The sequence below is a fragment of the Branchiostoma belcheri genome, unplaced genomic scaffold, assembly GCF_001625305.1.
Source record: "Branchiostoma belcheri isolate BF01 breed outbred unplaced genomic scaffold, Haploidv18h27 scaffold131, whole genome shotgun sequence".
Classification (NCBI taxonomy): Eukaryota; Metazoa; Chordata; class Leptocardii; order Amphioxiformes; family Branchiostomatidae; genus Branchiostoma; species Branchiostoma belcheri.
This window is the reverse complement of record NW_017802725.1, coordinates 391583-403816: the sequence shown is the minus strand read 5'-3', so window position 1 is coordinate 403816 and position 12234 is coordinate 391583. Positions and strand designations below refer to the sequence as shown.

The following is a 12234-nucleotide window of genomic DNA, read 5'->3' as shown; positions in this document are numbered from 1 at the left end:
AGGTTTAGGTTCAGTTCCGGACTTGTATTTTTGTTGTAAGTCCGGACCTAAACACATGGCATATACAAAGTTGCATGTTGGCAACCTTGCAATGTTGTCTGGGTGAAACTTTGGCCACATAACATGGAGGCCGGTACTTGACAATGCCCGATGGTAATGTTTTCTTCATTTCGCAGCAAAGATTTTGCAATCTACAGAAGGTTTTAGGTGGTTTGGACAGAAAAGGGGTATGTGAAATGGTCTTTTATGGTAATAAGTCTGGACTCGGTTCTTGACTTTTACTAGTTTTAGGTTTTTTTGGACTTGAACCTAAACATTCTTACAAGTCCAGATCCAAGTCCAGTGAACCGGTATGCATCACTAATATGAAACATGCATTTATACATGCCCTGTTTGTTTACAATGTACGCATATGTCCTGCAGGTTACAGAGAACCATTATAAGCTACTACAGGCAGATGACCCTTGTCAAAAACCAGCAATTTTCACACCAAGATCAAACCATGATTGCAGATTCGTCTACCAAAATGTGTTACACATCCATAATTAGAATCTATAATTTTTTCGGAATTACGTTTTTGAAAAATTTTGATTGTTTTGCAGTGCATAGATTATGAAAGTTTGCTGTACAGGAAGATACAAGACAAATAAGAAAATATCTTTAAAACTTTCAGAAGAGTTTTTGATGGATCAATAAATAGATTGACTGATTGTCTTCTTTACAAGCCTTAACTATTTTTTGCTGACAGTACTTTTAAAAGCTCACATCAAAACATTAACATACTGTTACACAAATGCAGGTAATTTACAATAAACATCACAGAGCACACAGTCAAATATAGCTGTCATGTACATGTACATTCTTAACCTCCTACACAAGTTTTACGTTGTTGACATATGTACAAGTCAAGTTGCTGTTTACTTTTAAAAAATCAGAATATGTGCCTCCAAAAGTAATTTCAACAGGTTGACAGAACATAGGTTATTGGAGGTTTCTTTTTACACAACCATTAAATGCACATTCCTCAAAGCTTCAAACTTAGCGAAGTTTGAGATTGTGTTCTCGCTACAAAAGTGCCACATATGTAGCCTCCATAGCATGCCAAAAACTGGGGGTTTGGGGAGTCTTCAGGGTCTTTGGGAGCTTTTACGTGCTATAGTCTGATTGTATATAGACAACATAGCCGGCCTGGTTGAATTACCCCCATTTTTAGAACTCAGGGCTAATCAGAAAACAGCCGAAGACCACCAAACCCCCAGTTCTATAAGCCTGCTACGGAGGATACCACATGTGCATGTTCATCGGCTACATATAGCAGTGAGCACCAAAGCAGCACTACAGTCAGAAGCTCTGAGGAAGGTGTCTGATAGGCATGGAAATGTAAGGAAGGTAAGACACTCCAATATCCTCAGCATATGCCTGTTTCCCAGAAGCTGTCACTGTTATGTTGTGATCTGGCATGGTACTAGTAGTTAACCTTTTGCATGCCAAGTTACTGACCATCACATTTACAGGTGCAAGGCATAACAAGGGTTAAAAAGCCATGCCCATAAAAGCTAGGATGTTTATGTGGCAATTCTGTATTATGGCATTTACATGAAGAACATATGAGAAAAGTAACACTGACTATAGTTTAAACATGGTTGGGCGACTGTTAGGTACATGTAGAAAACTCTTAGCCTCCACCAGGCCTTCTTGAAGGGTGTTAGGATAGTACATTTGTAGAATTAAGCAAAAGTAGGGTCTGACTGGCCAGGAGAGTGGGTCTACCGTTAGGGTTTTTTAATTTCCCCCTTTCATAAATGACTAAACTCCTCTGACTCATTCTCTAATCTCCAATAAATCCTAGGGTGGCAAAAGACAGTTGTGTATCAAATTGGCCAGGCAGTATCCATTCACCGAAGAGGGTCCAATACACCACCCACTCTGGCTAATAGATACTGCCTGGCCAATTTGATACTGTTTTTTGTCCCAAGGATCTGTTTGGAGACTAGTTATTCTCCCTATTTGGCTAAGAATCATGATACTGTTTTTAAAACACGTGGTTAGTCTGATGGAGACTAAGAAATTACTCTTATGCTAACAAAAGCCAGGATTGGTGTGTTCGATGATGCATCTCTTACAGTGTCTCTTCACGAATCGGTACGCCTCTGTAGATATCTTACAGTCCTGGATGTTTAGCATCTGAAGGTCCGTACAGTTCGCCGCGATCATCTGAACACCCCGATCGGTGATCCTCTCACACGACTTCAAGCTCAGCTTCTTCAGAAGCGGACAGTTTAGTGCGAGAACTTCCAATCCGCGATCCGTTACAAGCGAGCACTTGCCGATGTCCAGCGACCGAAGCTTGTTGCACTGACGCGCGAGGTACTCCACTCCAGTGTCCGTCACAAGCTCGCATCCTCGGATGTTCAAGTATCGCAACTTCCCGCAGTATTTCGTGAGCGACTTGATCCCAACGTCTGTGACCTGATCGCAGTGAACCACGCTCAGGTAGCGTAACTGCGCGCCGAGTTTGGCTAACTCCCGGATCCCGAAATCGGTCACTCTTCTACAGTCCGACACGCTGAACTCCTTCAACATTGCGCAGTTGCTTGCGACGTACTGGACGCCTAAGTCCGTGATTCGGACGCACCGCCGTAGGTACAGGCGCGTGAGTTCGCGACAGTTGCTGGCGATGACTCTGAGACCAGCATCTTCGAGTCCGTAACAGTCCGTCATGTCCAGGTACTGGAGAGAGATCTGTTTACCGTGGAGTGGGCAGGCTCGCATGGTGGCCTCTGGTGTCAGAGCGATACAGGTGATACACGGACAACCTGTGAAAACAGTAGACACATGTCAGCAACTCTAATGTTTCAACGGTTGTACATTTGAGAGTGTTTTTTTCAAAGGAACACAAATGACCATGTGTCATGTGAATCTCACATTTTTCTAATTCATTAACGATTAATCTGGAAATTCAAGTGAATTCATCAATCCTAAGTGACATAATTCATGGACAATTTATAGACAGTTTTTTTTTCATCTTTTTGGCAAATGACCAGAAATTCCCATATAAGAAAGATATTGGTTTGAGAATAAATGAGCAAATCTTTACTACAGTTATTTTATTGACAGTTTACTTAATGGGCAATGGCAAGAATTTCAGAAATGAAAATTCAATACTAATATTTCAAGCAGTCTTCTTGAATTGGTAACAGAGTTCAAACTCTTATGTCCATGATTAATACTTTTCCATAAGGTCCTTCGTGCTTGTTGAAATGCCAGTCAATGATAGAATATTTAGATAAGTGCTGAATAGAATTCCTCCATGCTAACATACCCCTTAGCCATCCTCATAAATGTCACATAGTATTAGCCTCTGCAGCAGGCTTATAGAACTGAGGGTTTGGTGGTCTTCGGCTGTTTTCTGATTAGCCTCCGTAGCAGGCTTATAGAACTGGGGGTTTGGTGTACTCTCCAAGCAGAGGTTGTGGGGGAATGATCGTTACATTTTTATATATGGCCGTTTTTTTGTCCTGACCCCTGTCGGTGGCCGCGGACCTTCTCTGGCTAATGGATACTGCCTGGCCAAGTTGATACTGTCTTTTTGCCACCGAGAGGGATCTGCTTGGAGATTAGGTTTGGTGGTCTTCGGCTGTTTTCTGATCAGCCCAGTTCTAAAAACGGGGGTAATTCAACCAGGCCGGCTATGTTGTCTATATGCTAGCAGAAAATAGCACATAAAGGATCCCACGCAAAGACCCTGAAGACCCCCAAAACCCCCAGTTTTTGGCATGCTGTGGAGGCTACCCTTAGGCCTCCCTCATAAATGTCATAGAGTATGGCAGAAATTTATGACGGCGTGTTTTTGCTCCATCGTTTACATTCCTTCCCGAAGTAATATTATCCCTGTGTTGTTTTCATGGGTCCATCTGCCGTTGTGATTTATTATTGACCCAGACTTTCTGCCATGCCTCTATTGCCTCTCGGCATTTCGACGTCTCATTTATATGTTTACTGTATGCAGGGTGGGATGGGACAATGCGCCGTTGTGTGTTGGTTCGTAGTTGTCATTTGGGTCATTGCTATCACTAACGGGTGTGAACGGCTGCAAGGTGGTTTCACACGCAAGGCTGGATTTCAAGGGAGTCTGTTCTGCCCTTCAGGACTTGATGAAGTAACAAAGTGTTCTTGTTCGATCAAGAGTATGGTCTCGTACATGTAGATGTCTTTGAAACAATTTATGCAAAACATTTCTGAACATAAAGAATGCAGAAAATGTTAGTTGAATATTCCAATTTCTCTCACACACACACACACACACAAACTTTCTTGTGCCTCACTTTTTGTCATAAAAGCCTGAGCCGTGATTGGTTGATACAGATTCTGTTTCCACCAATCACAGCTCATTACATCATGATCGACAAAAAAAACAAACACCCATTCCCTGATTGGTTGAAACAGGCTTTGATTCAACCAATCACAGCTCATTACATCATGACAGAAAAACCCACCTGTTCCCTGATTGGTTGAAACAGATTTTGATTCCACCAATCACAGGTCATTACATCACAACAAACAAAAACACCTGTTCTCACCTGTAATGTCAAGGTGTTGCAGGTTTGGACACCTGGAGACGACTTCATAAAGCGCTTCATTTGTGATGTTATAGCAACCGGCGACTTCCAACGTCGTCAACTCTGGGCACCGTTTCGCGATCACGTGCAGGCCCCTATTGGTCAGTTTCTCACATCCGCTCAGCTTTATCCTCTCCAGCATGAGACAAACGTTGGGCGTCTCCCTCGAAAGCCGCCATGTTAGAATTCTCAGCACGCGATCGATGTCCAAGTTTTCGTTTGACATCTCGATCTGAGTCCACAGATGCGGCTCCCACGAAAGATCGTACCACCTGCGATCGACGCACGCGCATTTACACAACTGGTCCGTCGGGAGATACGAGAAAATCTTCACCACAAGATCGTCCGAGAGTAGATCAAATGGAGACAACCGTCTGTCCTTGCCCAGTTTTTTGTCTGAGGGGTACGGGATGGTGCCATCGCCGTTTACGTGCACGCTGGCGTAGACTTTGTGGCTGTGGGAGATCGCGGGCTTCAGGCCATTACGCGGCTGGTAGAGCTTCCTTGGAGGGTAGGGAGGGATCATCTCCGTCTCTTCTGCAGAAACAAGACAAAGACAAGTGTGATTTAGCAGCAGTTACTGGGTGGGGGAGTGGGGGATTTTAGCTTGGATGTCAGACACAGGTCAGCCTCTAATGTCTAAGAGTTAGATGTTCAAGGATTAGGTGTAACAAGTCGATCGGTATAATGTAGCCAGCTGCTGCCGCGCCGCGTGCCTGCAAAGCTGGTATGTTACGCTGAAAGGCGGTTATACCGGCTTTACAGATACAGAAACTGGTGTGTTATGCAGAAAGGTAGCCTGGTATCCAGCCTTGTTAGCTTTAGTCCGCTTCCCAAGATCCTGTTAGCGGGGAGCGGATCTTGGGAAGCGGACTAAAGCTAACAAGGCTGGATACCAGGCTAGCAGAAAGGCGGTTGTACCGGCTATACAGATACAGATACTGATACAGATAGATCATGGAGTTAACTCATGGTTATTCTTACCCTGGATGCCAGACTATCTCAGAGGCAATATACAGGATAGACTGGGAAGCTCAGAGTCTAACTGAGCTGTGTCTATGGTAAAATTTCCTTGGGACAGGTTGGCCTGGAGCTGAGGAGCTAGCCTGTATACTCACTCCGGGCCCTGAATGTGATACCCAGTCTAGCCAGATTTCTGTACTACATGTGCATAGCTTTCCACAAGTAATACTTTCAATGTATACCTGTAGCTGAAATTGTTACAAATTTGAACAACTGCACAAGCATGAGCTGCAGATGGTGCACATGTCAACATTAACCCTAGGGGGAAAGGGGGATGCAAACTGATACACTGTACATGTACAAATGTACCAGTTTATGCCATCCAAAATTATTGCTGTATCATTGTCCAACAGAAGATTAACAGTCACTTTATCCAATCCAAACAGTTTTGTTTAATTTTTCACATCACTGACCATGTAAAACTTGCTGGAAAGGAATGCCTTTATATGAGTGACAGCCTGCTAAGTATAAAATGACTTGCGTGGTCTTGCCTTCAATGAGTCATTTGATCAGAGCTACCAAAACAAACAAGCATCAGTCTAAAAGCCTCATATATTTAGCAAATGCTTTTAGCCATGCATATCTGACATCCCATAACTCATGTAGGTATCCTATATAAACTACTACTGTAAATCACCTTATTTTTACACTAGCAAAATATTGCAGCCAAAGAAAAAGGGATTTACAAAAAAAAAATGTATATGTTTATGGAACTGTATGTTTAGTTCAATGTGGTGACAGGTGCAGAAGAAAGAAAGCCAAATTATTTGTGAACAGTAATGATAAATTCACGGTACAGAAATGACTACTAAAATTGCTGCTAATATAGTGATTTTTACAGTAATCTCCAAGCAGATCTTTTGGTGTCTTCAAGACTGTATCAGGCAGTATCCATTTGCCACCCCATTTGGCATGCATAAAAAAAATACCAGTACAAAAATGAAAGCCTGATAAAAATGTCTAAAAACACATAAAAAAAGAAGGTGAAACCTACACCTCTGCTTGGAGTGTAATATAAACTATTTGAACAATTCAATATAAAGCGAATATAAAGTGACTTTAACAGTAATCTCCAAGCAGATCAGAAAGCCTGATAAAAATGTTTAAAAACACATAAAAAAAGGTGAAACCTACACCTCTGCTTGAATGTAACATAAACTACTTGAACAATTCACTTACAACAATATACCTCTGTCTAAGATATAATTCTTGTGACATTATCTAGAAGGACACTGACAGCTGGTTTTAGGGAAGTGAGATGTCACCATGCTGAGATGTCAATCAGGAGAAAGATCTGCTCGCTGGCAGCACCTAACTGAAAACAGGTGCCCCGCAACCAATCAATCATCTTGATCTATAGGGACAGAAAGCACAGGGCAAGAAATGGGCACAGGGTTGGGGTTTTTATTTCAACAGTTCCCTCAAAACTGTCTTAACAATTATAGTCACCAAACTGATGGCATAATTCAGAACACTAGCAGTACTTGTTGCTAGAAGTAGACAGTGCATGAATGCTGCAAAAAATGTAACAGTTTTTAACTTTGTAGATATGATCTCTAAAAGATATAGACATTGTTGTCCTATCTGTATGGATCAGGGCCATTTTTGTTAGTACTATACCAATCTGCTTATTGCTAGCGATAGTATGCTGTAACGTTACTTCAAGATGTGACAGATATGATCTCTAAAAGAAACAGACATCATGCCCGTAGCCAGGATTTTGAATGGGGGGGTTCTTCCCACTGCTCGAGGGGACAGCGCCGTAGGCGATGTTACTAGGGGGGTCCGGGGGCATGCTCCCCCGGAAAATTTTGAAAAATGAACCTTCTAAAATGGCATTTTGTGCATGTTTGAGAGGATTTCCAAGAAAAAATCAGAGATAAATTTTTATTCAATGACATAGAGCAGTTTTTCTACATAAGATGTGGACCAAAAAGTGGACCTTTACATAAAATGTGGACCAAAAAGTGGACCTTTACATAAAAAGTGGACCAAAAAGTGGACCTTTGAGCCTTGTGGGGGGGTTCTTCCGAACCCCCGAACCCCCCCTGGCTACGGGCATGGACATTCACAAATCGTTGTTGTATCTGTACTGGGCCTTGGCCATTTTTGGTACTACCAATCTGATTGTTGCTAGAAGCAATTAAGAATTATACGCCGCAATTAAGAATTGTGACACTTTTTGTTACATAGATAGGATCTTGAAAAGATACAGAATATTTCACAAATTGTTGTCGTATCTGTGCTGCCCTTTACCATTTTTGGTACTACCAAATTCCCCGTTTGTTGCTAGACGCAAATAAAATGTGGATCTTTTTGTTTTATAGATGTTCTGTGAAAGATACAGACATTCTCACATTTTTGTCGTATCTGTCCTGGGCTTTTGCCATTTTTGGTGCTACAAATCTGCGTGAGTTTACAAAGACCAGTTCCCCGTTGTGGTTTTTGGGAAGCAGCATTGTTGGTCCTGGCACCGAGTATGTATAGTCTAGACCCATCCGTGTTGAAAGTTTGTCTGAAGAAGTTACTCAGACCTTCACCGATGTCTTCTAAGGAATGAGAAGAATTTTTGGTTTGTCTCTGAGAAGTTGACAACCTTGACAGTTTTAGTTTCAAAGTTGTTAGAAGGTTTTAAGGTCCATTCAAGGAAGGGGGCCCGCAAGCCCTTTTCGGTAGAGTTTAATCGGCCGTTTTAATTCTATGTAGAGTGTAGACGGACCGCTCTAATTCAACGTAGAGCGTAATTGGTGCATTTTTAATGTAGAGCGTATTAGCCGTTTTATTCTACGTAATGCGTTGTAGCCACTTGGAATTTATCGTAAAGCGTAATCTAGAGCTCAGCTCTCGCAATTTAGAGTAGAGTGTTGTCGGGTCCCACCCATGCAGGCCCCCTTTTAGAAGGTTAAGGTCCGTTCAAGGAAGTATACAGATGTTGAGAGAAGTTCCTATGTGAAGGAATTTAGAAGCGCTTTTATTGTCAACTTGCCTAAAAGTTACAGAAAACCAGAAGCTGTATATGTAACTTTGTATGACTTACTAGTACATGTAGTAGCCAAATATATGGCCATACCATTGAGGCATGTGTTTTGAATTACTGGTTGGTATCTCAACTTTGAATAACACACAAACCATTGGTAATATTATCTATATGGATGAAACTTATTTCAATCTGTACATGCAATCAAAGAACTGTTGTCTTGAAGGTGTTCCAAAGAGTCTCCCTTGTCTACAAGGTTATAGCCTATGACCGCCTTAATTAAGCCATCCTAGCAGCCCATGTACATGTATGGCACCTATTAAACATTACCTAGAACTCACCTAATAACAATCCCCTTAATACAGCTTTCTATCAAACTTTATATTGGAGCAAAACTACCCACTATATAAGCTATGAGAAGACACTTACTTGCAGTGCAAGCTCCCATCTTGATTCACCCCCATGTATGACCTAAAGATCTAATCTGTCATCACTAACTAGCAAGCCCATTGGTTCTCATGCCTGTCAATCATCACTAAGTCGCAAGCCCATTGGTCAGAGTCAGGAGAGGGGTGGGGCCAGAAGCGGCTATAGAAGATTGCCATAATTAAACACAGGTGTAGATTTACTAGCCTCTACCAGGCTTTCGAGGTATTTGGAAAGAGTAGATTATTGCAGGATAGACAGATAACATGCCAGGGGAGTTGGTCTGCTAAAGGAGTACATCATTTAGAAGCCAATCTGCAAATGGGGTTTGCACCCTGTTTTGAGATTGAATCATTTCGTCAATCATCTATTGGCAGCTGCGCTCTTTATGAGTTTCTAGTTCTCCTTTCTCCTACAAAGTGAGGGTAGTCTAGGGTCATCCCATGGCAAGCACTCAGGTTTAGGCTTCAGCCTACTTCTATACTTTTGATGTGTTGTTAGGTGTTTTTAATTTTTTTCGGGCGTTAGTTTTGTGTATTCTTTAGCAGACTAACTCCCCTGGCATAGTATATATCTACATGTTTTTGGCCAATTACCACTCTTTCCATCCACTTCTGAAGAAGCCTGGTAGGGGCTAAAAAAAAATAGCACTAGAACAGTGGCTAGATCATTATCTGTTATAGTTAGTGTTGATCTGTTGTGAATACAGAAGCTGCCAGCCCTGATTAGTGTTAATTGTCCCTGATGACTAGAGAGGAGGGGCAGAACTGATCCTTTCCATCCTTTGCTCCGCCCATGTCTGGACATGACCATAAAAGTCAGCATGGGGGTGTTGGGCCGTACCACTTTCCTACTGGTTCTAGGGGGACTAATCTAATCTCCAAGCAGATGTTTCGGTGGCCGCAAAAGACAGTATCAAATTGGCCAGGCAGTATCCATTAGTCAGACAGTAATCATTGTCCAATTTGATACTGTCTTTTGTGGCCACAGAAGGTTTTGGTAGCTGCAATTTCCATGCTGCAATCAAGGAGGCTAAAATCAAAAGCTCCTTCAATGCTGCAATTAATACAGTTTTAAATTGGCCTAGGTAATATCCAAACATGATTTGGCTGGCGTAAAAAGAAAGATACCAGTACAACAAAGAAAGCCCAATAAAACACATCAAAAATAAGCTATAGCCTAAACCTCTGTTTGGCGAGGGAAAATCTTATTTTGTTTTTCTATTGTCCCCTCCTAGAAAGGGCCTATTAAATATTCTGAAAATTAAAAAAAAATTATGAGAAGAATTTTAAACTACCCAAGTTCATAAATATTGTATTCTATAGAATATTTTGATAATCTAGAAAGTGAAATAATCTCAAATTTATGGTTCAGAAACAAGAAATATGGATCAAAAACAATAATGATAGAACAAGACACCATGTACATGTATGAACTTCCTTGTAGATATGTGAAAAAAAATGACATTTTGAATTGTTCCAGATTCTGGCTCACCCAATATATAAATGAGCTCTTTAATTTACCTTAACTGGCTAATTTGAAACATAACTGGCATAAATCTGCAGAAAGTTGTCACAATCTCTGAATTATTAATGGTTTTGACACATTGCTGAATGGCATGACTGATTAAGTCTTGTTTTGTTAAGGCAAAAGCAACAGACTTGTCGGGCATGTCTGACTGATTAGGTAAGGTTCAGGGGAAGGTTACTCTGTAGCCTCCATAGCACGCCAAAAACTGGTGGTTTCGGGGGTCTTCAGGGTCTTTGGGAGCTTTTATGTGCTATTTTCTGATTGCATATAGACAACATAGCCGGCCTGGTTGAAATACCCCCGTTTTTTGAACTGGGCTAATCAGAAAACAGCTGAAGACCACCAGACCCCCAGTTCTATAAGCCTGCTACAGAGGCTAGTTACACTGTACATTTCTCCTCTGTTCCCTCTGTGGAATTGTTTGAATAAACAGTGTCTATAATTGCTACTCCAAGGATACACATAGTTTATGCTTTAATTCAAAGCATGGACCAGCATACAAATGAGAAATGTTCATTCTACTTTTGATGATGTTTATCTTACATTTTTTCATAATTGTTTTATATTGAAGCATGGACTAGCATACAAATGAAACACATTCATTATCTTTTAATGATGTACCAGTATCTTTGTTACATTTTATTTCTATCAATCACAGCATACATTTATATTTTTTCCTAATTATTATAAATCTAATAGCCAACATAGATAGACAAACTATGGCTATTACTAATCTCCAAGCAGATATTTTGGTGGCTGCAAAATGTGAAAAAAAGATACCACTTTTGGCACGTGAAAAATACCACTTCAAAAAAGAAAGCCTGATAAAAATGCCTAAAGAGACATAAGAAATAAGCTGCTTGGAGAGTAATCTATTACTCAATCATGTAACACACCACAATTTCAGTGATTTTCTCTTGTCCAATTTAGAAAATGTTCTCCGGTGTTCATCAGTCCTTTTCATCATCTATTGTTGTCCACATGCACAGATTTGAGCAAAGTCGTTTTTAATGATCTACCGAAGCAGGTGTCTCTCATTAATACAAACCAGGGAATAATCAATGTGTTTTTGACTACTATACATAGCAACACCTCTGGGGAACTGGAGAATGTAGGGTATGAATTAAAGCAGTGTCTGTCTGGATCTTAATTTAAGACAAAAATATAGCCTCCATAGCATGCCAAAAACTGGGGGTTTGGGGGGTCTTTGTGGTCTTTGTGAGCTTTACGTGCTATTTTCTGATTGCATATAGACAACATAGCTGGCCTGGTTGAATTACCCACGTTCTTTTAGACCTCATATCAGACCACCAAATCTCCAGTTCTATAAACCTGCTACAGAGGCTAACAAAAATAATAGGCACAGTAAAAGTTGGGTTGACCCTATCCAAACAGATTATAGTTAATCTCCTAGCAGATCTTTTGGTGGCTACAAGACAGTATTTTAATCTGCAAGACTGTATCAAATTGACAAGGCAGTGTCAAATTGGCAAGGCAGTATCAAATTGGCATTTGCAGTATCCCAAAGAAAGATACTGGTACAGAAAAGTACGAAAGACCATAGGAACAAAACGTTAAACAGACGACAAGCTTAAACAGACGACGAGCTTAAACAGACGACGAGCTTAAACAGGCGACGAGCTTGCTTAAACAGACAAC

The 12234-nt window shown here is 41.0% G+C and overlaps 1 protein-coding gene across 4 annotated transcripts in view; it reads right to left on the bottom strand.

The window, feature by feature from the left end:
* Nucleotides 1–1230: 1230 nt before the first annotated feature.
* Nucleotides 1231–12234, bottom strand: part of LOC109464069 (F-box/LRR-repeat protein 7-like) — a 43959-nt gene continuing 32955 nt past the window's right edge. For 2 of the 4 annotated variants that reach the window (XM_019760997.1, XM_019760996.1), the window contains exons 2-3: nucleotides 4581–5156; nucleotides 1231–2816 (exon numbers count right to left, since the gene is read on the bottom strand). In XM_019760997.1, coding sequence (XP_019616556.1) covers nucleotides 2080–2816; nucleotides 4581–5156 — 1313 coding nt within the window. In that variant the 3' untranslated portion in view covers nucleotides 1231–2079. Of the gene's footprint in view, nucleotides 2817–4580; nucleotides 5157–9048; nucleotides 9072–12234 lie in introns of those variants that run through there. The other 2 variants (XM_019760998.1, XM_019760995.1) reach the window with 2 other exon arrangements.